Source organism: Meriones unguiculatus, chromosome X (genome assembly GCF_030254825.1).
Source record: "Meriones unguiculatus strain TT.TT164.6M chromosome X, Bangor_MerUng_6.1, whole genome shotgun sequence".
NCBI classification, from domain to species: Eukaryota; Metazoa; Chordata; class Mammalia; order Rodentia; family Muridae; genus Meriones; species Meriones unguiculatus.
In genome coordinates this window covers 82,018,992-82,044,951 of record NC_083369.1, presented here as the reverse complement: position 1 = coordinate 82,044,951, position 25,960 = coordinate 82,018,992, and the positions used below count along the sequence as shown (strand labels likewise).

Here is a 25,960-nt window from a genome sequence, read left to right as displayed (position 1 = left end):
TACATACAATCTCCTTGAAACAATGGCCAGTAATATTATCTACCATTTTGTAAGTTTAGTTCAGAACCACTAATGACAGAAAGACTCCTTGCATGATTTATAAATCAATTAGAATGAACAATGTACACTGAGAGCAATAACTTTTAAAAGAGTACAATGCAAATTTTATCATACAAAAGACACAATTTTCAATAAAAATTTTTTTCACATGCTGGCCTTTACTTCCATGTCATGAGCCCATTATTCAAAACAGATTTCTTGAAATCAGGACTCCTTGCTAGATTTCTGTCCTAGCACTTAGTTTGAACTTCATGTTTTATCTTTTTACATTGAACTGAAAGGGGAAAATTTTTCCACATCTGACAGATTAGGCATTCAAATATATTCTGAATGAACAACGTAGGCATTTCAAAGTGTGTTTAATCTACAGTAGATAATGGTTATAGGTTTCTATTTTAAACAACCCAACTAGGGATTTAGTCACATTTAAAAATATGTTATTTATTAAAAATATAAAGTAGTAATGTGTTCTGTAAATAGTCTACTCAAACTCATTAAAGTATGATAATATAATTTGTAAAGTTATTTAGAGCCCCCCCTTTCGATTACAAGAGATAAAGCATACAACATACTGTAGGTTTATTTTTATTCAAAAAGTTACTGTCTCAAGACATAAATACAAATCAGAAAACAGTACAATTAGGACAATAGAATGTGGAGGACAACAGGTTAGAGTAATATATAAAACATTTTTAGCTGGTTGAAAACAAAGCTGTAAGAACTGCTTTCACAAAGAAGTACTCCTTTTAAGAGTGAGCAAAAAAAAAATCAACTTAGGTTTAAAATCATATATACAGTCCTCTCAGCAGTTCTAGGAAAATGCAGTGGTGTGTAAAAGAACATATGCAATACATTTGCACATAACAATGTTTGTTGATGGAAACTATGTTAGACAAGTCTGGTTTTATTTGTTAACCATGAATTAATAAAATAAGTGTATTTGTGGTCTTTCAGCTTTCCTATGGTTTTTTGGCTACCACAGCCCAATGTTGATTTCCTGACTCAAAAAACCAGAAACCTTTTGGTATTCACACATTTGAAGATATTCTTGTATTGCAAGCATATTAAGGCATGGAATGATTAAAATAATATACCTCAAGAACTGAGAGACAACTGACGAAAGATAGATATACATGTAATATAAGTTAATATTTTGTTTTAAACAATGTCTAGCTGCCTAAGCCTCGCAAATGAGCTGATGTCAAAATGGCAAGTGGCCACTTTCTGTTTTAAACTAAATCATTTGTGAAAGGACATAAAATGAAGTTTAAAGCTTAGCTTTCAAAGAATATTATGGGTTATGAATTCTATTATCCCATCTAATTTACATACAGAGGAAATGTACTGTAACCTGTTAGAAGTATCTTTAACCTGAAGACTGCTTGCAAAGACAGATAGATAAAACAATATAAAATACAAATTTAAAAATCATTTTAAAGCATGAACAGTCATGCTTTTCTATTTTTAAACATTGTTAAACTTTCAATATATTTCTGAAACCTCATAATTTTAAGTTGGAATTGAAAAGTAAGAAAAAAACTAAACAAACTGCGCAATTATAAAATCAGCACCAATTTATATATATATAATTTTATTTAAAATTTAGATCCCTATTCCCACACTCTAATAAGCTGTATAATTTTTGTTTAAATTTTTCTGCAAACATACTACAATAAGCTTCTTTTATTTGGAGACAAAATACAGTGGCACTACTGGAAGGAATATCACAACATTACATTTTTATCTTAAAGGACAAGCAAACTTTCAGGGATGATATGGGATAAGCATGTTTGAGACTGGTTACCTTCTGGCAGTTCACTGCATCTGGATATTTCTGAAAAGTATACAGAAGCTCTTGAATTTTAAAAATATCTTAAAATACATTTCAGATGAAAAAATTGTAAAAGTTCTGCTTATAAGTTTACCTTTTTCCCACAATTACAACATTTAAAACAAAGTTTTGTTGATTGATGTTTTAAGCATTTAAATTTTGAATGCTAAAAACAATTCTATCCTACAATTTCAGGGTCAGGGAATAAATCCAACCTTAACTTTTGTTTCATGGATGTAAACAGAAATCCAGCAGAGGTCATCATTATTTAGTACAACCAGTAAATAAATGTGAGAAGATTCTTATCTGTACCAAATACTTCTTCGGATTGTTATATATTTTTTTTTTAAAAAAGCATGAAATAATTCATTTAAAAGCCAACTAACAGCGCATAAATAAAATATTTACTTTCTAAGAAAACTGTAGCTTATCATCAAATTGTTTACTTGTCCTTTATTTTTTCAGGCAAACAAAACTGCCCCTCAATGCACTTCATCTTGGTAAGCATAAGCATGTTATATTCTCCTTAGAGAAAAATCTGTACAGAATTTCACTGTATCTACCACACTTTATTTTAAAATTTCCTCTTCCACTTAGAAAATGACTTCACCACAGATTTAAATGTGTACTGGTATTAAAACATTGACACCCCAAGAACCTATTGAGAGAGGGGAAAAAAAAATCTCGTTAAAATAGTCATTCACTTATTAATAAATATCTGTAAACATTATAATACTCTATCATTGTTATGTTAAATGAAATACTTATAAAACCACTCTGAAACATCAGATATATATAGCGAGCATTAATAAACAATAAAATGACACTAGTATTCATTAAGATGTCAATTAACTCACAAATATAACTAAGAAAACCGATTCTGGCATAATTGTTACATAATCCCCTAAAGTCTGAACTCAACGTTTGTTGAATGAGCAAACAGATGAAGCTCCCAGTATATCCTTACAGAAGAATCCAATGGAATAATTTAAGAAAGTCTTATGAACTTAGCCAGTTGCCCGCTCAAGTGGGTGATGTTTTTAACAGACATCTATCTGAACGTGAAGACCACGAGAGAAATTAAAGAAAAATGCAGCTATGTAAAACAATAAAAACCTTTCTTTAAAAAAATCCAGTCTAGGTTAATTATCAGAAATAAAAATTTTAAGAGATCAACTAAGTTAAAACCTGAGCAAAATGAGTTCTGGTAATTTCTTTTAATGCATTCCAGTTAGAAAAAGATTGGTAGGCAAAGTCTGACAATAACTTATCACTAAAACAAAATAACCCCACCTTTTCCCCTAAAGCAGCATGCAACTTTGACTAATATATATTATGGTAAATGTTACAATTAAAATTCTAGTACTTATTTATTAGACCAGTTAAGCAAGCTAACTGAAAATGAGCAAGTGAGGCCAGTTAGCAAAGCCAGAAGGAACTGAGATAGAGATAACTAAAAGTTCAGACTTCTGACTTCAACAAAAGACAAAACCTCTTGAACTGTTTTTATCTGAGGAAGTTTTAAACAATGAAAATTAGTGTATTGTTTTAGCAAATTGTCAAGTAAAGGGCTTGGACTGTCCAGTAATGAAAATAAAAAGGAACCACACATTCTCCATAAATCCTAACTGCCATACTTTCATCAATTACTTCTTTAAAAAGTCTCAGGGTTATTGTGTTGGTCAAGAGTTGGGTGGTTAGAATGTTTCCACTAAAGAGGCCTAGATGATGCTTCTAGTCAAAATCGTCTATATTTTGAGTAAGTAGAGCTTCAATTACTGATGAAGAGGTAAAATATTTACCTGCGTACTGTGCCTGCATATGTGTGTGTGTGTGTATGTGTGTGTGTACCACATGAATGCTATGTTGTGGTTCCCAAGAACTAGAGTTACAGGCTACAGTTGTTGGCTACTACATGTGTGCCAGGAATGGAACCCAAGTTCTCTAAAGAAACAGCAAGTGCTCTTACAATGAGCCACCTCTCTAACCCCATTAGTCAATTTTAACTGTAGATTACACTACTAAGATGATCTCAGGTATTTTTCAGAGTGGTGTATCACAAGGCATCTGAACACCTGACATTCATTTTGTTTTGTTCATACTGGCTTACAACTGTATTTTCCCATTAGAAAATTATTAAATTAACTTTAGTATTTTAAGCTCTCCTTTTCTAATTTTTTACTGCAGATAATTCTGTATGATAAGTTTAACACAAGTGACACTAGTGATGTTTTCTGAGTTAACATGTTGTACCAATTTTAGATGTCAGCATTAGCATTGGAACATGTATCTTAAAGTACAAATATAAAGTTTTGGGGTATTATACAAATACTGACAGGAAAAAGACCAAATCAGAGGAGATAGACCAATTTTGATTGCAGGTATGAAAAAAAATTAAACTAGAATCCTATGTATATGCAACTCTAAAATGACATATTCAAAATCTGTATGCTGCCTAAATAATGTGAATTTCATGTCCCAAAAGATTTATTTAGTTACAGCCTGATGTATCTATATTTAAGTACTTTGAGTTACTTCACTTAGAATGAGAGAATCTTAGAACTGGGCATTAAGGACTCAAATTCCAGTTTTACTATTTTGAGGACATTTATCATAGGTCAGATCACAATGTATTTATTGTAAAAAAAAAAAAAAAACCCAGATTTTTAACATTCAGTATTTTCTATTAATTCTACTTCTTATGAACCACACATATATTTTCTAAAGTCATAAAATTTAATATGAACCAAGACTTCTAAATGAATGCAAATCTTTTAAAGATTACTGAACAGTCAGTTATAGGACACTGCCATCATGTGGCAATGCTATAAAATTATATGTATACATTTGCTCATTACTTTATTTCCTTTGCACAGTCATCTAAAACATTATCAACAAAGGCTATTGTCTTTCATATATTCAATATATATTAGAAAGTAATACAGTTATATTAATAAATATTGGGTTCCTATTTCTTTTCATATCATCAGGTTGTAGTTTTCTCTACATGTTAAATGTCAAAATGGGTACAAACAAGTTTCTATGCCTATTTTGTTACTTTTTAGTACTCTGATGAACATTATTTTATATCCATAGTATGCAATGAAGGAAATAATACTATAAGATCATGGCACTAAATTAATACATGAAAAAATATGGAAAGTCACATGACTGTAGGTTCCCATTTCAACTTCTTAATCATATTTCTTGGTATTTCATGCAAATAAGATCTTAGTTTTAGTTAAGTAGATATGACAGTAACTACTATCAAGTTAATACTCTAATGCTTTTAAATATATTTAGATACCACATAATTCAGTATACAATTAAACTATAGAATTATGGGTAGGTTAGATTATCTCTTGCTATACAACCAAGAATGGTACGCAGACCTGAAGTTAAAAAAGCATAACCTCAAGCCCTTCAGAGATAAAAATCTAGTTGTATTTTTAAATGATTTCTGGATGACTCAATTGTACATTAAGAATTGAGAATGAATGGAATTTAAAACAATCTCTCCCTAAGGGCTGAGAACATAGCTCAGAATAAGGCATTTGCCTAACTCCCTGCACCACACACTAAATAATTAAGATGTTCTGTCAAAAGATATCTATATGTGCTTCTCTAAAAAGCTTCTTTGTTAATCAACCAATTACTAATATATTATATGATGTGGATTGTCGAAACATTTCCATGATCTGTCTAAAACAGATTGTGAGGTAAGCAAGGGCAAGGAAACAGGTAAGTAGAAGATAACACTATGTCAGAGGATAGGGCAATAGTTACCCAAGTTAGGTATAGGAAGAGTCAGACTGAATGGGTAAACACAAAAAAGTCAGGTGAAAAGATATGCAAATTATCTGAAAAAATTAAGTAATTATAGTATTAGGAAGAATTCAAACAGTCTTCAAGGACTGCAATCTACCAGGGGCCACAATGTCTAATAATAACCTATCTTACTATACCACTATGGTAATTATCACAACGAAAGTATGTAAGAAGTATTAAAGAAACAAATAAAAATACCTAGCTGGAGAGGTCAGGAAAATATTATATCCCAGGTATCTGAATTTCACTCTTCTTTATTAAAACCCTTCTTCAGTTTTTTTTTTTTTCTCTTTTTGAGACAGTATGGTCAAGGTTGGCCTTAATCTCATGATCCTCTCTTACCTTCCAAAGTGCAGCAATTAAAGGTGTGTGTTACTACTATGATGAGTGATATGTTATTGGTTTCTACCATGCCTTTATATTGTAATTATTATCCTATTTAATCTGCCCATCCATAAATGCCAAAGAATTCTTGCTGAGATACAATTCTGACTCATGTCATTCCCTTATTTGAAATCCCTCAACAGGCAACCCAACCCTTTAGGAAAAGTCTAAATGCTTAACATACAAATTCTGGTTGCTCAAAAATTCTAAAGTATTTTTAATCTTTTATCACTACTGCATCAGATCAAGGCCTAAAATTTAGATTTAAGAATCCTGGGGCATATTTAAATTAAACCTACTGATTCATCCATAATTGAGGCTGGATCAAAGAAATCGGGCTTCAGTTCTGTTCTCTCTCTTCTATTCTTTGATGGTGGCTAAGAAAAAAAGAGAAAGCTAACGTTTGTTTATACATATAAACCAGGTAGTAAATAAAATATCCATATTAAAGTCATAACTTTTCTGAATAGTGTATGTTACTTTTAAAGTGTATCTCAAAACACTTCAGTCTTTGCTTGCCAACCGCCCATCCCCCAAAAATACAGAACGGTTGCTAGCACAAAGAACTTCATTAGTAGAAAAATAGTCTTAAAGTAAAACAGTAACATATTGTTCACTTTACTTTAAAAAAAAACCCTACTAATATCTAATATCATTTGTTTTGAAAAGCATCTTATGACATTACTCTAAAAAGATAGCAGTTCTTTCTTTCAAGGAGAATACCCAGTAGTACACTATGTACCACAAGCACAGGGACTTGGCTTCTTACAATTTCGGCTTTACCAATTTTAAGATTTCTTCTCCTTGAATAAGTTAACTTTTGCAAATTAACTTTTTATTTTTTATATTAATTACAGTTTATTCACTTTGTATTCCACATGTAGCCCCATGCAATCCCATCTTTCCTCCCTTATCTCCTCCCTGCCCCTGTCCAAGTCCACTGATAAGGGAAGTCCTCTTCCCCTTCCCTCTGAACCTAGCTAATCAGGTCTCATCAGGACTGGCTGCATTGTCCTCCTCTGTGGCCTGGAAAGGCTGGTCCCCACTCAGGTGGGTGGGGGTGGTCAAAGAGCCCGCCACTGAGTTCATGTCAGACAGTCCCTGTTTCCCTTACTAGGGAACCCACTTGGGTACTGAGCTGCCACAGACTACATCTGGGCAGGGGTTCTAGTTTATATGTTCCTTGGTTGGAGTATTAGTTAACTTTTAAGCTTCAATATCTTCCATCACCTCAATCTATCTCACAAAGTTAAATGAGATTGTTGCTGATATGAAATACATAAGCATACTGCATGAACTTTAAACATGAAATATATTAAAAGCAAAACAAAACAAAACAAAAACACCTTAAGCTAGGCGATGGAGGTGCATGCTTTTAAGCCCAGCATTGGGAGGCAGGAACAGACCAATCTATGAGTTCCAGACCAGCCTGGTGTACAGAGTGAGTTCTAGGACAGACAAGGCTACACTATCAAGCCTAAGAGACCTTGTCTCGAACCCCACCCCAAGAAAAATAAAAACATATATTTGTCTTGTCAAGTTTCAAGTAATTTTACTTTACATCCAACATGGAAGTCTACCTCAAAAGGTTTCTATCAAGAATGTAAGAAACTACAGGTGTATAGATTTTAGTATGTTTATCCTATATTATATGTCTAATATCCACTTATAAGTGAATATATACCATGTGTGTCTTTCTGCTTATGGGATACCTCACTCAGGATGATCTTTTCTAGTTCCCACCATTTGCCTGCAAATTTCATGATTTCCTTCTTTTTAATTGTTGAGTCGTATTCCATTGTGTAAATGTACCAAAATTTCTATATCCATTACTCCGTTGAGGGACATCTGGGTTTGGGTTGTTGCCAGATTCTGGCTATTATAAAGCTGCTACAAATATGGTTGAGCAAATGTTGTTTACCTGAGCATACTTTGGATATATGCTTGGGAGTGGTATAGCTGGATCTTGAGGTAGCACTATTCCTGATTTTCTGAACAAGTGCCAGACTGATTTCCAAAGTGGTTGTACAAGTTTACATTGCTACAAGCAATGGAGGATGGTGCCCCTTTCTCTGCATCCTTTCCAGCATGTATTTTTAACTTCAATTTTTGATCTTAAGAAGCTAAGCAAGAAAGAGGACCCTTGATAAGATGTTCCATCCTCACTCAGAAAGGCAAATGGGATGAACATCGAAAGAGGGAGAAAAATGGGAACAGGAGAGGAGCCTACCACAGAGGGTCGTTGAAAGACTCTACCCAACAGGGTATTAAAGCACATGTGTGAGACTCATAGCCAAACTTTGGGAAGAGTGCAGAGAATCTTATGAAAGAATGGGGAGATTGAAAGACCTGAAGGGGACTGGATGTCCAGAAGGAGAGCAACAGAACCAAAAAATCTGGGCACAGGGCTCTTTTCTGAAACTGATACTCCAACCAAGGACCATTCATGGAGATAACCTAGAACCCGTGCAGAGATGTAGCTTATGGCCGCTCAGTCTCCAAGTGGGTTTCCTAGTAAGGGGAACAGGGACTGTCTCTGACATGAACTCAGTGGCTGGCTCTTTGATCACCTCCCCCAGATGGGGGAAACAGCCTTACCAGGCCAGAAGACAATGCAGTCAGTCCTGATGAGACCTGATAAATTAGGGTCAGATGCAAGGGGAGGAGGTCTTCCCCTATCAGTGGACTTGGGGAGGGGAATGGGAGGAGATGAGAGAGGGGACTACAGCTGGGATAAAAAATGAATAATGTGTAATTAATAAAAATAAATTAGAAAAAAAAGGACAAAGAGAATGCAATAAACTATTTGACAATGAAGAGTTAGAAACTGATATGATACTTAATATAGTTAATGTGATATGTTTAGACTTACAACTTTTTAAACATAGCATATAAACACTGAATATTATTTGGTTTTTGTAGTCTAAGCAAAATGAAGTATAATTCTGCACATTACTAAATTAACTTCAAATGTAAATATATATTTTTATTATTTCAAAAAATATGTCTTGTCTTCAGAAACTGAACTTTTCCTCAAACTTGCAATTGAGTTAATATTATGCATTAAGACCATTTAAAACAATTGCTGTTTGTTTGTTTGTTTGTTTTGTGAGACGGAGTTTCTCTGTGTAGCCTGGCTGTCCCAAAACTCTCACTATAGACAAGGCTGTCATGGAAGATCCACCTGCCTTGCCTCCTGAGTGCACCAGCAGCCCAGCTGAGACCGTTTAAAACTCAATCTGTTCCTCTATTGTATATTCAGCCTGTTTAACTTTCCTTTAAGAAAAAAGAATGTATCCCAGCTCTAGCCCCCTTCATTGTCCCCACCTAATCCCACTCTCCCCTAAACTCTATTTAATAAAAACTAATTTTTTTTTTTAAAAAAAGAAAAAGAATGTAATCAATATTACTGTGCCTTGGACTGCCCATGTAATCAGTTTTCGCAAAGTAACCGAAACACGTAACTTTTTTCTTAAATTATGTCCTCTTCAACTGCCTGACTCAGAATAAATTGTGTTCAGTGTGTGGGTTTTAATCGTTTTCCCGAAAACAGCCAATGGGATGAAATCAAGCTTTAAAAAATGTGTACTACAAATGTTGGATATAAAAAGACTCTTTTCTCTTATGTGGCACAGGTACATCAAACTAAGGTATAGCGCAATCACCACCAACTGTACACATGCTTCAATCCTTCACATACACTTAATTCCCTGAAAATGACCTTTGTAGAACTTATTTTTTATCTTTCTCTAAGAAATATCAAATACATTTTCAAAGGATTTACACAGGAAAAATTACTACTTCTGGTTTTATCTTACCAAGTCTATATCCATAGTGTCAAAGTCCATTCCCTCATTAAGATCCTCAATCCTTCCTTCTGAGGACATCATAACATCTTCAACAATGGGCTCTTCATCATCTTCCATTAGGCTTGTACCACGTCGACTAGAGAAATATAAAACAAAGTAAAGATCTGAACTAATGCATAAGTACTAATATATAGGCAGCAAATATGTAGCTTTCTATAACTGAGCAAAATGGAAAATGATGAAATTAAAGGTCAGGGAGAATGATTAGGCATTGATCATGTCATCAATGGTGTCAAAATCCCAATATTCACTTGTTTTAAAATGCTAAAAAATTCTGTTTATTCTACATTACTTTGATACATTTAGTCTGATAGTTATGATATGCCATATACAATGTTCAATGAGAAGTTTCGACATGTGAACATAGCAAATATCTCAAATCCTTTCTGAAAGTAGGCAGAGTACACATTAAAAATAAAACAGACCAAAGAAATGACATTTTCAGAATGCATATATTCTGATTATATCTAATGCTAATCATTAATTCCTCACTCATTCAGTAACAAATGTGTACACGAGCCATGCATTCACTCACACATTCACGTGAGGCCTACTCCATAGCAGGCTTCTATTGTGTCCTATTGGATGAAAAGAAGCAAGTAAAACATGATTCCTGCCCTCGAGGAGCTTACAATATACTATGGGAAAACAGTGATACACCTGACAAAATTGTATAAATTACAAATATGTGTATCAAATGCTCTGAAGGGTATACTAAAAGAATTAATTCTGCTTCACATAAAAATTAACACTTTATGCTCAAAGATGATTAATTCCTCCACACTATGAAACTCAAAGCCCAGAAATTATAGAAAAAAATGAAAAATAATATCAAAGTCAAAGGCTAAGTTCACAAATTAGCCCATATCAGCATATAGTAGGCAGCCCAATGGTGAATCTGCATGTGACTTCTTGTTTTCCAGTTTGGCTGAAATTACTGTCTTTTCATTTCCAAAGAGCCCTCAGATCCCAAAAACAACTCACAAAAACCTACATTATTTAATTAAATATTTTCAATGTATACAATACTACGTATATCACAATATCTGATCTAGGCTTTCTGAACAGATATGATAATGCCAGGCATAATAATTCTGGATAATAAAAGACAATTTTATTACAATTTTGTGGAAATAAAAGTAAAGGCAATCTATGTGTTTTTGCAGATCATATAATCAAAAACCAGAAGTCCATTCTGGATTTCTTTTACAATACACTGAGCACATGTGATATAAACTATGGAAGAAAACGTAATTCAGAAGTTATTTTAGTTACAGGGTAGGTAACGAAAGAAAAAAACTCACTGTAAAGCATCAACCATATACAGTACAACCACTAAAAGAGTCCTCTGGCGATAGCCTATAATCAAGAACCAAATCAAATTGCAAACAATAAGAAACAGGAAAATGGTATTGAATAATGACATGTTTCAGACCTCTAAGATCTTGAGAACTGGAGCCACGTTTTTAGCGGATAAATATAAACCAAATAATTATGTAGTAGAATTCTGAACTATTTGGATGGTGTTTAACTGGGAGTTAAGAAATTGGCTGTAGGATCAACAATGAAGTAAAACACAAAATATGGGCACTATGGCAAGAGAAACAAAACAGAACCAAGTGCTAGTATAGATGATGACCATGGAAGAAAAGGTGTAATATGGCACATAGTTAGTGACTCAATAGAGGTTCTCAAGACCACTACAGAGATAACTGCAGTGGATATATACATGCCACTATTCATGTGGTGAACGATCATTTAAGGAAAATGCAAATTCTCATTTGAAAGTCAACAAAATAAAACAACATAAAATTTAAAAGAGGTACCAATCACTATCTGCCAAGTTTTAAAAAATACATTGTTACAACCATGTATATAAGGCATGAACTCAAGTCTACTTGTCAGCAATTTCATTTAGAATCACAACTAATAAGATTTCTTGAAATATTTATCAAGTTCCTATACAGAGTTCAGTAACAACAAAGAACAATATTTAGGCATTGAACATTTTACTCATTCCATGAATATTTGCTTAGTGTTTTCTATATGTCACGCTCTAACCAACAATGACATCCCTGCCCTTGAGGAGCTCACAGTCTAGAGAAATGAACAATATTTTAATGCACAAACAACTATCATACAATATGGCAAATGCTGTAAGAAATAGAAATATACAGTGTTATGGGACCACAGAGGATTACAGCTTCACTTAAGGTAACACTTCAGCCTGTTTTCACCATGAATTTACCAGTTTCCAGGTAATGAGATGTGATATACTAAAATGGAGTCAGGGGGCATATTCTGAAAGATCTCGCATGCCATGAACTAAGTAAACAAATTGAACTTTATCCAGCAGAGGCAATGGGGAGCTGTGGAAAAGTTCTAAGTAAGAAAGTTACATGTTAAAATTTGTATTCTAAAATTATAATTCTTGATGGTAGTGTGAATGATGGAGTGGTGAAAAGTGTGAAGGGAGAGGTTTGGTGAGCAGATAAATGGGTGGGGGGGTTCAGGGAAGAAAAACAGTTAGAAAGCTAATTACAATAGTTCAGGTGAAAGATGAGGACCTGAACTAAGGAGGGAATATAATTAAGATGTAACACAAATGTATTTTTAATTTTGTGTACCAAAATAAACAAGGATTCATATTTATACTTTTCCAACAGACCAGTTTAAGATTGATTTGGTCCTTTGGCTAACTAGTTAATATTTTACTTAAAACATTTTATTTTTCTGTTGGAAAGACCAAAATCTAGTTCCTTGATTATTTCAGCTTAGTTACTCTAGAGAGTTTGCTGAAATTGTAGATACGGCACACATTAAAGTATGTTAAATGAATTAGTGAACTTCCTAGACTCAGACAATAAGGCACTCTCACTTACATGGCATGCTGAAGATTAGTTCGCAGTTTAACATAGCTCATTGCTGCTCTCTCCTGCTGTTGCCTTGCTTCCTCTTGTTGTCTTTGAGCTAACATCCATGTTACCTGCGTGCTTCAAGGAGAATTTTATTCTTCTTTTAACTTAACTTTTTTCTATGTAATTAATAAAGTTCTAGTAAAGAAAATGATTAAATGTACTTACTTATAATCAAGAGGAGCTTGATGGTGTTCTGTCTGCATTGGATAGACATTCATGAAGCTATCCTCAGGCCGTAATCTTTTAGGTTCTCTCATAATAGTGGAGGTGAGCTGTGGAGTCTGCATCATAACAGGGGTGTGCAGTGTTTGCTCTCTGCTTAACCACATACTGTCACTACTACTGCTTTCTTCAGCTGAAAGAGAAAATTTACAGCAACGAAGTTTTGCTACTAGCTATAACTTATTTGCAGGCTAATATAACCCATTTAAAACAACAAACATCTGGTTGATTTCCATTACTAGTGTTGGAAACTGGGTCATGCAAAGGTGTATGTCCCATCCTGGGCTTGTAGTCTGTTTAGCAGTTACAACATAGTATGGTAAAGGCTAGGAGAAAAGGAATATAGAGGGCACGGGAGTAGTGACAGATTAGAGACAGCTACCTAGAAACAATGGTTAGCAAGAGTAGGTAGTATTTGCAGTAGTAAAGATTCTCTAGGCAGGTAACAAGAGAACTGGGCCATGAAATAGCAATGACCAAATCATAATGATCTGTTGATACCTGACCTACAAAAATAGCGATTTCATGGGGTCGAACTATCTAATAGCTTCCTACATAGGTATGTGAAGATTAAAAGAATAAGAAAAGACAAGACTGGATAAAAAAGCAGGATTTACTATGTAGCCATGCATATGTCAGGCAGGCTGCAGTACTCAGGATAAGGTGGGAATAGTAGAAGTTTAAACCACCCTAAGGTACACAGTAAAAAACGAATTTAAACAAAGAAATAATATGTAAAATATAATGTGATCTAGGCTAAGATCACAAGAAACTATTGCTGACAATTTGAAGAAAGAGAGGCAATTTTTTGAGTTATATGTTCTTGTCAATGTAGTAGTCGTGTTGATGGTGAACTTGAACTTAAGAATAAGAATGCTAATGAGTAACAGGCCAGATAGGAGAGTAAGTATATGGCCCAGAGAAATCCAATTCAGTGCTAGGAATGGCGATTAGTGGGAGGGGTGGTTTTATATCTTTGGAATATTAATGGTTGAGCTGGTCTTAAGACCTTAATGTCAAAGAAAACAAACTCTATATGTACATTAAGTAGTGGATTATTAAAAGTCACAGTTGTAAAATCTATGTACCCAAACATATATTTGTGTCCCCATTGTACAAATGACAAAAATCTCATGTCAGTGTCATTGAGTTAAGAGTAAGAAAAAATTACTTATAGGCTATGAATTTGTAGGAAAGTTATTTTATTATAAGATTCTGTGTGTGTGTGTGCTGTGTACACATTTTGTGCACATGTACAAAGTTTTAAAGAAGAAAAGGTTTGAGGATAAATATGCTAATGCTCACGTAATTAAAGGCTTACATATTAACTGTACGTTATTCAATATAGTAAGATTATTTATAGCTCCAGTATGTTCAGGGTCATTTTCCATTTATCTTTCATTCCATTAATTTACTAATGGATACACATGCGTTTTAGGTATTTAGATATACCTAAAAAGAGCACTTACAAAAATGTTGTTTAATTTAATAATCTATTTGTAAGATGTTATGTAAATACCCATGTATAACTGTGTTACAAAGACTATAAAGGAGTGACTTGGTGACTCAGCACAAATTTTTAACTGTTCAGCCAAGAAAACACTTTGAAGATTTACAATTATATGCAAGAAGTATCCTCTTTATTTGCTAGTTTTTTTTTTATAAAAAATACTTCCTATAGTTTCTTATAAAACACATCTTATTCAAGATTCTTTGCTCACTGAAGTGATACTGGGCTTTACAACCAAGTCTAGAGCTGGACAAGTTTTAAGACTATGATTGGACAATACAAACTGAAATGGTCCAGCAATCAAGTTTTAGCTCTACACTCTTGATAAATGAGAGCTAAATTATATGGCAAATTAAAAATGTAATCCCAAATTTTAATACTATTTATATTAAGATTCAGAGGATTGAGAAGTGGGTGGTACACTTCTCTAGTCCCTTCCTTTAGAAAAGTGGGCAAGAGATTCATGTGCTCAAGGGCAGCTCAGGATATATGAGACCAAAACATATATGAAAACAAAACAGAAAAATGAGGGGAAAGAATATATCTCTTCCCCCGGAATCTCTACTGATCTCTTGGACAACAGACTATTACAGAAGTTATACCATGTCAGTTGGTTTGCAGTCTAAGGCCTTACACCAGTACCTTCTACATCCTGTCTTTTAGAGTAATAGCTCTTGGAGTTTACTGAGATACTAAGATGGAGGCATTATTAAAAAGCTTTCTGAGAGACAGTTGATGTGAAGTCAGATATGTAAGTCAAGATGCTTCCATTCAAATGTAGCCACCAGCATTTAGGCTTTTTTAGCTTAAGCACCATATTCTTACTATGCCCGAAATCTTAAGACATTTGTTCCTCAGCAATGATAACTGTAATAGATCTTGACAACTGTACTAAGTTGTTTAAGAGCTAACTCAGAAATTAAAAAAAAAAAAAAAATTCCCTAGGCTTATACAGAAAACTGTTTGGGATGGTAGGAAGCCAATATGATAAAGCATAATATATTCTACCTATGAGAAATATTTTCAGTTTCTATCATGTTCTTCAGAATTATTTCATTATTTTTGAATAGGATTTTAATGGGTGCATTACAGCTTTAAAAAAATCTTTTGTTGTAACAAAATGATCTGTTATTGTACTGGAACAATTTTCATATATATAAAGTAGAGAATAGTGATTAAAAAGTAACAATCTGTCTATATTGCTTCTTATCTGAAAAGAATGTGCCTGACTTGACATAACAGCTGCCATGTATGTAAAAAAGTTAAAACATTTATAAATAATTGATACACTGTATAAGCTCTACTGAGTAACATATATCACATGAAAAGCAAGTGGGACTGTTAATGACAATTCAATTGGTTCTTACGGAGTGCAAGTTGCATTCCTTCAACCACTTTCCGTTTTCCTGTTGATGGTTTTGATTTTTTACTCCTTACGGTTGAGCCCCGACTGCTCATACCACTAATGACTGACATGGTATCATCATCACCACCAGCTAGCAAAGAATTTCGGTATGACATCAAAGGGAGCCATACATCTTCTCTTCGGAGTGACATCTGAAAGGTCATGAACTTTTCCAAATAAACATACCTTAAAAAGAAGCAGAAGGCATTAACTTTGTTGCACAAAGCTGCAAGTTCAAACAAACCTTCCTTGTAAGAACCTAAGGCTAATAACTATTTAATCACAGTCTCAGCAGCACAATGAACAAAAATGTCTACTGAAACCTCATATTGAATGTAATAATTGAGAGCATTCTAGCTTAGCACCTGTTGATCATCTGCTATGTCCAAGGTACTGACAATAGGCATACATATATTTCCTGTGTACAAAACTTCAGCATGGTGGAAAACATGTGCCTATATTTTTTTCTCTCAATACAAATTTCTGCCATCAAATTTTAATTAATATTCACATGATTACTATGCACTAAGCAATTTTATCTTTATCAAATAAAGACATAAGACAAATTAATGTGACCATAATCATAAAAATAGCAATATTATAATTTGGATCCCAGAGTGTGACACTAGAAGTTAAGAAGGGCTACATTGTGCTTAAACTTAACAACTAACTATATTGTACAATTCAAATGTTTGTAGTAATTGCAAGAAATAATTCTAATCAACTTAGACTTAATCAGCATAAAGAAAACCCAGTTAAAAACACTTGTTTGGGGGATTGGAGAGATGGCTCACAGGTTAAGAGCACTGTGTACTCTTCCAAATGTCCAGAGTCCAATTCCCAGAGGTAACATGGTAGCTCACAACCATCTATGATGAGATCTAATGCCCTCTTCTGGTGTGCAGGCACACACAGAGGCAGAGATTATTTAATAAATAAAAAGTTTTAAAAAATACCGGTTTGTAGTAACTCTTAAATGCATCTTTTTAGTTACAATATACTTCTGCCGTACTTACTATTATAGTACTCTTCACCGTAGATTATGAACTGGCTATCAGTCTGGAACCATTACTACACTAAAAATCTGAGCCAAGATAAACTAACTGGTAGAAAAATTAGAGCACCATGCCTAGTATGCCCTTAACAGAATACTGTCAATACGGAGCCTCCAGGATATAGACATGGCTCAGTGGGAGAAGAGCAGTTAGTTTTCAGGCATGTGTACCCAAGTTCAAAAGCCTCAGTACTCACTCACATATAAAGCGGGACATGGCTGCAAATGCCCTAACTAAAGTACTAGGGAGTAGAGACAGGTAGATTATTAGAGGGGTGGACAATAGGGTTGAGAAACCATGTCTCAGAGAAAAAAAAACACAGAAGTCCAGACAATCAACAGACTGTTCTGACTTTCAGACATCCATGCACTTATACAGTCATGTACATGCATCACAAACAAGAAAACATTCACTTGTACAAAAACAAGTAAAGAAGTAGCTTTCATGGAAGCCATTCTTGTTTTTCTGCTTCTCTGCCGCTGGATTTCTATTAAGCTTTTTTATTTATAAGCCACATGTTTTCATTTTCAAAATGCTAAGATATTGTTGTGTATAAATCATAGCATAGTTGTGTACTTTCCTACTTGTACTCAGCATTATAGTTTCTAAAGTCTACCATTTTGGACTGGAGCCATATTGGTACATACTCTCAGTAACAAAGAGGTTATTTTGACATTTTCTACATTCAAACAATGTAATATTCACTGTTCTTTAAAAGTTCTTATTATATGTATGGCTCAAAGATTTTTATAGGGTATACATATATGAACTAAGTAACTGAGTGTGGATATAGATAAAAAGAAACCTGAACTTTACTAGATAATGACAAATAGTTCCAAAACCAATCAGGTATCAATTTATGTCACTTATAATAAAATGTATAACAGTCACTTATAATAAACAGTATAAACTGTTCTATTATTCGACATCATTGAAAATATTTAATGCTATCACAGATATTTAGTATTGTTCATCTGTTACAAAGAAACAGCATTGTTTAACCTGAATTTCTGCTTAATGGGCTAAACGTCTAGGGTTGCAAAGATGGCCCAGCAGGAAAAGAAACTTGTTGCCAAGGCTGAGATGATGCTAAGGACCCATAGAGTAGAAAAAAGGGCACAACCACGCACACTTATCTTCCGACCACCACATGTATGCACTAAATGCAATTTAAAAAAAATTTTTTTTAAAGAGAGAGAGTCTCACTATGTTGCCTATCCTGTCCTCAAATTATTCTCTCTTAGTCCCTCATATAGCTACAACACAAAGAACTTTAACAAGGCAATGTAATTTTTGATTACAATAAACTCATATACAACAAAGTGCATAGAAACTAACAGTACAGTTGGATCTCTATTACAAATGTATGCACTCATGGAATCTACATACTTATGAAGAAAGAAAATACCCCCATAACTCCTGAAGTACATAGTGTTTCTCTCCCACTTAATACATCCAAGTCTCTAAATAAATAGTTTTGTCTGCTTTAGAATTGCAAACCAAATTTACAGTGGGTTTTCAAAAGACACTAAACTATGTGGTGTTTCTAATTTTTTTACCCCTTTATAATTAAAAAAGTTGGAGGGAAGGGTGGATCTAGAAAGTCTACCTTATGAGTCACCATTTTAGAAAATTACCTCTTTAAATAACTCTTTAAATATTAAATTGAGGAAAGGAAGTTAAAGGAAAAGAAGGTAGTTTTGCTTTGCAGCACAACCACACTTCAAGATACAGACTAACCAGGACAAACCTGATGGATTTTCAGCATCCTTTAAATGCTACCTTCTAGGTTGGGATGGTGTGAATATTCAACAAGTAACTTACACGGCACTCAAGTTGCACATCACAAGCACATCACTACTGGGAGTAAAACTCACAATACTAAGGTTCAGTACTGTGCACAGAATAAAGTTATAATATTATAAGTTATTAAAACAGAAGTGAAGTAGAAAGTTGGTATAAGTAATATGCTACAGATGTGTGTCAGGAAAAAAGTGTAACATTTTTTGTATACATACACTGTTCTTTTATCTTGTCGGAGCAGTTTCGAAGAAAATTCACTGAGAATATCAAGAAATGCCAAATTTAAAGGTGGATGACTCTCCCCTTGTGGATTAGGCTCCTTAAAAGCAAATTCTATGCCATCTCTGTAAAGTAAACAAAATAATAAAATAAATATCTTTATGTAATTTTCAAGTATTTTTAAAATTAAAAATAAATTTTATTTAAAAATCAAAGAGAATACTAAATTATTCTAACACAAAATACAACACACACACACACACACACACACAAACAAACCAGTTAGTCACCAGCTAACTGAAGTTTGATTTAATTTACATTCTTTTTTGACATTTTGGAAATAGGTAAGTCATACTCTAACTCAAAGTACTACCTTAAATGTAAATAATGCAAATTATAATGAATTAAAGCTTTTAAAACTAAAGTATAAACAGAACCCATTTCAACCACACTATTTCTCAATTTAAATATCACAATTGATCAAGAAAACAACTACAGTTGTGCTCTATCAAAAGTAGTAGGGTAGAAAAACAATTAAGAAAAATTGGAAAGAAAGCAGGTTATTTACCACATTTAAAAAAATGTAGTTATTATAATAATTACTCTATGTCTGGCTCTAACATTTTACCTAAAACTATCACCTTGGCACAAAAAGGCACACAACAAGATGAAGTAAGAAAGTAAATTAAAGTTGGAGAGAGAGATAAAATGAATAAGAACAATAAGGTGTGTGCAATTCATATGACAGTGTAGAGGCAAGATACTGGCCTTTCAATATAGGTTAACTGGTGAGCTCCAGGACAATCACAGACCTTATGTCAAAGAGAGCTTAGTCAGGGAAGAAATGAAGAAAAAAAAATCAGAGACTTCCTAAAATTCATTAAAAATGAAGACCAACTGACCCAAATTTATCAGACATGATAAAAGCAGTGCTAAGAGGAAAGTTCATAACACTACGTGCCTCCAGAGAGAAGCTGGAAACATCACATACAAGCAACTTAATGGCACACTTAAAAGCCCTAGGAAAAAAAAGCAGACACACCCAGGAGGAGTAGAAGATTGGAAATAATCAAACTCAAAGCTGAAGACAATGATTCAGAAAAAAGAAACAATACAAACAAACAATGAGACCAAAAGCTGGTTCTTTGAGAAAATTAACAAGATAGACAAACCCTTAGCCAAAGTAACTAAAGCGCAGAAAGAGAAACTATCCAAATCAGCAAAATCAGAAACGAAAAAGGGGACATAACAAAAAGACACTGAGAAAAATCATAACAATCATTAAGTCTTACTACAAAAGCCTATATGCCACAAGATTTGAAAATCTAAATGAAATGGAAAATTTTCTTCATAGATTCCAGTTACCAAAATTGAATCAAGATCAGGTAAATAAGTTGAATAGTCCTATATCCCCCAAGAAAATAGAAATAGCTGTCAAAAGTCTCCCTTCCAAAAAAAGCCCAGGGCCAGATGGTTTCAGCACAGAATTCTACCACACCTTCAAAGAAGAGCTAAATCCAATTCTCTTCAAATTATTCCACAAAATAGAAAGAGAAGGAACACTACCAAACTCACTCTAGGATTCACAGGCACCTTGATACCTAAATCACACAAAGAATCCCTCAAAAAAAAGAGAACTTCAGACCTATCTCTCTTACGAATATTGATGGAAAAATAATAAAATAATTGCAAACCAAATCCATGAACACATAAAGGATTATAATTCATCAACACAATTCTTTACAGAACTTGAAAGAACAATTCTCAATTTCATATGGAAAAACAAAAAACCCAGAATTGTTTAAACAATCCTGTACAATAACAGACCTTCTGGAGGTATCTCCATCCCTCATCTCAAGCTGTACTATAGAGCAACAATAATAAAAACTGCATGGTACTGGCAGAGAAACAGGCTGGAGGATCAGTGGAATTGAATAGAAGACCCAGAAATAAACCCACATACCTACGGATACATGATTTTTGACAAAGAAGCCAAAAACATAAAATGGAAAAAAGACAGCATCTTCAACAAATGATGCTGGTCTAAATAGGTGGCTCAATGTAGAAAAATGCAAATAGATCCATATTTATCACCCTGCACAAAACTAAAGTCCAAGTGGATCAAAGACCTCAACATAAAACCATACACACTACACCTGTTCAAAGAAAAAGTGGGAAACAGCCTTGAAATCACTAGCAAAGGAGACAACTTCCTGAACAGAACACCAACAGTACAAGCTCTAAGATCAACAATCAGTAAATGGGACTTCATGAAACTGAAAAGCTTCTGCAAAGCAAAGGACACTCTCATCAGAACAAAAAGACAGCCTACAGACGAGGAAAGAATCTTCACCAACCCTCCATCTGACAGAGGGCTAAAATCTAAAATAAAGAACTCAAGAAGTTAAAAAGCAACAAAGCAGGTAATACAATTAAAACATGGGACACAGAACTAAACAGAGAATTCTCTATAGCGGAATTCCAAAAAGCAGAGAAACAGTTAAGAAAATGCTCAATGTCCTTGGTCATCAGGGAAATGCAAATCAAAACAACCCTGAGATTTTAACTTCCACCCATCAAAATGGCTAAGAACAAAAACTCAAGTGGCAACACATGCTGGAGAGGATGTGGAGAAAGGGGAACCCTCCTCCATTGCTGGTGGGAATGTAAGCTGGCCCAACCACTTTGGAAATCAATCTGGTGCTTTCTCAGACAATTGGGAATAGTGCTTCCTTAAGATCCAGCTATACCACTCCTAGGCATATAGCTAAAATATGCTCAAGTATACAACAAGGACATTTTTTCAACCATGTTCATAGCAGCTTTATTCATAATAGCCAGAACCTAGAAACAACCCAGATGTCCTTCAACTGAGGAATGGATATAGAAATTGTTGTCCATTTACATAATGAAATACTATTCAGCAATTAAAAACAAGGAAATCATGAAATTAGCAGGCAAATAGTGGGATCTAGAAAAGATCATCCTGAGTGAGGTACCCAAGAAGCAGAAAGACACACATGGCATGTACTCACTTATAAGTGGATATTATACACACAAAGAAGCTAAGCAAGAAGGAGGACCCCAGGGTAAGATGATCAATCCTCACTCAGAAAGGCAAATGGAACAGACATCTGAAGAGGGAGAAAACAGGAAACAGGACAGAAGCCTACCACAGAGGGCCTCTAAAAGACTCTACCCAGCAATGTATCAACGCAGATACTGAGGCTCATAGCCAAACTTTGGGTGGAGTTCAGGGAATCTTAGAAAAGAAGGGGGAGATAGAAAGACCTAAAGGGGACAGGAGCTCCACAAGGAGAGCAACAGCGCCAAGAGAACTGGGCACAGGGCTCTTTTCTGAGGTTGATATTCCAACCGAGGACCATGCATGGAGATAACTTAGAACCCCTGCTCAGATGCAGCCTGTGGCAGCCCATTCTCCAAGTGGGTTCCCTAGTAAGAGGAACAGAGACTGTCTCTGACATGAAATCAGTGGCTGGCTCTTTGATCACCTTCCCCTGAGGGTAGAGCAGCCTTACCAGGCCACAGAGGAAGACAATGCAGCCAGTCCTGATGAGACCTGATAAGCTAGAGTCACAGGGAAAGAGAGGAGGAGCGCCCCTATTCAATGGACTTGGAGAGGGTGATGGTAGGAAATGAGGGAGGGAGAGTGGGATTGGGAGGGAATGAGGAAGGGAGCTAGAGCTGGGATACAAAGTGAATACATTGTAATTAAAATTTAAGAAAAAGGAAAAGACAGGGTGGTGGGTAGCAATTGAGTGCATTTTGTTCTTTCTTACGCACAACTGTGACCAAGCACACACATACACATATATGTATATTTATAAAGGGAGGGGCACTACAATAGGCTCTTCAACTTAAGAGGTTTATAAACCAATATTAAAGGTAATTTAATCAACCATTCCAAACAAAAGGATAGATAAAAAATTAAGTGTCACAAAAATACAAGCTCTGAATAAAGTATTAGAAGATTGGTTACTTGTGTAACATGGCAATGGCTTCTCTTGTTTTCAATTGATCAAGTCCAAAAGTTAAAGCAAATCGTCGAGCAAGTTCTTTTATGCCACTAAATGTTGAAGATGATCTATCAAAATTATAGCCATTCTCTTGTATCATCTCATTAAAAAGCTGTTTGGAAAAAAATAAAGCAATGTTAATATTTTTGATAAATATTAATTAACATGTTTTAAGCACATTTTCCAATTAAAATATAAAAGTTAGACAACTGATGAACTTCATTGATGATACCTAAAACACAGATTTTAAAATCATGCTATAAATGAGCACAAATGTGTCACGTCATATATCTAAAATAGAAAAAAAAAATATTGGTGTTTTAAACGCTTTAGGCCAATTTTATCAAAATACAAATCAGCTCACATTAATTAGGCACAAATACATATAACATAAGGAAAGGAAAACACACTATATGCTATTAGACAATATGCTCTGTTTTTGTGGTGCTGATGATAAAATCCAGGATCTCCTGAAGGTCAGCCACTGAGTTGTTTACCTCCAAGTGATGGATCTTCTTACCATAAACTTTCATCATAAGCTAGCAAAAGCTTTTGAATTTTGATATCCTGTAACTAAGCAATTCTAAGACTTGAGCAAAAAGATGTTTATGTACAATATTACACATAAAATATTTATGTTATTTATAATAACAAAAGGTATAACAGACCTCAACATCTGTTTAAAAATACCACTATTAAAATGGCAAAGATATCTAAATACCAAGGAAAATAAAAATCATTATTCATTAGGTACACTCCTGTATTCATTGTATTCACAATGAATATGTAAAATAACTAACTTAACTCTGTACACATGCACTCTACATAAGTATACAATAAGAAGAAAAAGGAAAAAGAATAAATGGTTCTTACTGCAAGTTGTGGTGTAATGAGTGGGTTAATTAGCCAAATTCAATCACTCCATGTGTGTATAAACATCATGTAATATATTCTGTCTACTGGTGCTATTAAATATTTTGTATCTCTATTTTTATGAACTGTGTGTCATATTATTGTATATGTCAGTTTCAATTGTTACAATTTTGATGACTGGTAGTTAATTATGTTAAGTAAACCTGACACTCCAAGTCTTACCTGCTGCAAACTGAGAATAAGGGTCTTAGCACACTGAATTTTGTCAATCTGCCTCGTTTTACTCATTGTTTCTTTGATGATATCTCCATAATCATTATAATACTAGAAAAAGAAATTGAGCAAATTAGAATTAAATCTCTTAAAATAATTGGACAATAAGAATAAGTTTAGGTTAATTCTATAACTACAAAACAAAGTACGTATTTGTACCTTCAACAGTGGGAAATTTATAATAATATGCTGAAGGTCTAAGAAGGTTTAAGGTCATTTCTAAAACATCATCTTTAACTTTAAAAAAATTTGGAAGCTCTGAACTGTTTAAACAAAAAGGGCATGGAATTAAAAAGTTACTATGTTACACTGAGTTTCAAAGGTAAAAATAAGTTTTAAAGGACAATAAATATAATCAGTTACTCTAATTTTTAATGAGATATAGACAACTTATTAATTTGACTTCTACAAACAAATAGTCTATGAATACTTAAAAGAAAATTATTATTCCAAAATTTTGCATTATATATTATATATATGCATTTTTCTGATTTAAAACAGGGGTTTTTAACACCTAAAAACAGCTATCAAAGATAACAGAAGAATATACAAAAAAATTATATTATTTTTTGAGACAGTGTCTTACTAAGTAACTCTGACTGTCCTAGAATTCACTCTGTAATCAGGCTGTCCTCAAACTCTGCCTGCCTCTACCTCCTGAGTGCTGGGCTTAAAGCCATGAACAACCATCTTCAAATAATATATACACATCTTTTTACATTTTTCAGTTCTACCTTTTAATAAATTTGAGAAGAGAGCAGATACAAAGATAATATATTTACCATGATGGAAACAATTGATCTGAATTAAAAATATCTAAAATTAAATCTTAAATCTTCAAAATTCATTAAAATAAATTGAGTATGCCTTATAGCGTAAAAAAAAAAATCATAAGCATACTAAAATATGCACACCAAAACAAGGTAAGCAAGAAGGAGGACCCCCTGCGTCAGATGATCAATCCTCACTCAGAAAGGAAAAAGGCACAACATCGGAAGAGGAGAAGACAGGGAACAGGACAGGAGGCTATCACAGAGGGCCTCTGAAAGATTCTACCAAGCAGTGTATTAAAGCAGATGCCTGAGACTAATTGTCAAACTTTGGGCAGAGTTCAGTGAATCTCATGAAAGAAGGGGGAGATAGAAAGACCTGTAGGGGACAGGATTGGAGGGGAGGGGAGGAAGGGGAGGGGAGGTAGCCAGCTAGACAGACAGACAGAAAGACAAAAAAAAAATCGATGATAAATAAAATGAACAAAGAGAAGGACTTTAATATTCTTGCATTCAAAATTTGTTTTCACTTGAGAAAATACTTAAAGCATTTTAACATTGACACGTATTTACTAAACTTAACACTATCCTTTAGTCCTGGTTCAAAATGAGAGTACCTCACATATATTTTTGAAAGTTATGTATAGCCTCTAATTGCTAAAGAATTGTATTTATCTTGAACGAAATTTCTTATGGTTATGGTTAACATGGGCTAGATCATTTTCTAACATTCAAAACGCAAATAATCATAAACAAAAATGTTCATTAACTAGATAGAGATATGAGAAAATGTTACTCAAAATGCTAAATATCAATAAACATCGATACTACACAAAAGTAATTCAATATTTAAAAGCTTTCAATGGAGCACACATAATCAATCCAATATTAAAATTTCTTGAA

General features: G+C 33.9%; 1 protein-coding gene across 7 annotated transcripts in view; it reads right to left on the bottom strand.

The window, feature by feature from the left end:
- Nucleotides 1-629: 629 nt before the first annotated feature.
- The window catches only part of Stag2 (STAG2 cohesin complex component), a 145,155-nt gene continuing 119,824 nt past the window's right edge, over nucleotides 630-25,960 (bottom strand). For 4 of the 7 annotated variants that reach the window (XM_060375188.1, XM_060375187.1, XM_060375189.1 and 1 more), the window contains 9 exons: nucleotides 24,237-24,338; nucleotides 23,105-23,253; nucleotides 19,101-19,229; nucleotides 15,990-16,213; nucleotides 13,056-13,245; nucleotides 12,855-12,965; nucleotides 9,922-10,048; nucleotides 6,403-6,480; nucleotides 630-2,549 (listed from right to left, as the gene is read on the bottom strand). In XM_060375188.1, the coding sequence (XP_060231171.1) occupies nucleotides 2,526-2,549; nucleotides 6,403-6,480; nucleotides 9,922-10,048; nucleotides 12,855-12,965; nucleotides 13,056-13,245; nucleotides 15,990-16,213; nucleotides 19,101-19,229; nucleotides 23,105-23,253; nucleotides 24,237-24,338 (1,134 nt within the window). In that variant the 3' untranslated portion in view covers nucleotides 630-2,525. The remainder of the gene's footprint in view (nucleotides 2,550-6,402; nucleotides 6,481-9,921; nucleotides 10,049-12,854; nucleotides 12,966-13,055; nucleotides 13,246-15,989; nucleotides 16,214-19,100; nucleotides 19,230-23,104; nucleotides 23,254-24,236; nucleotides 24,339-25,960) is intronic. The other 3 variants (XM_060375192.1, XM_060375191.1, XM_060375190.1) reach the window with 2 other exon arrangements.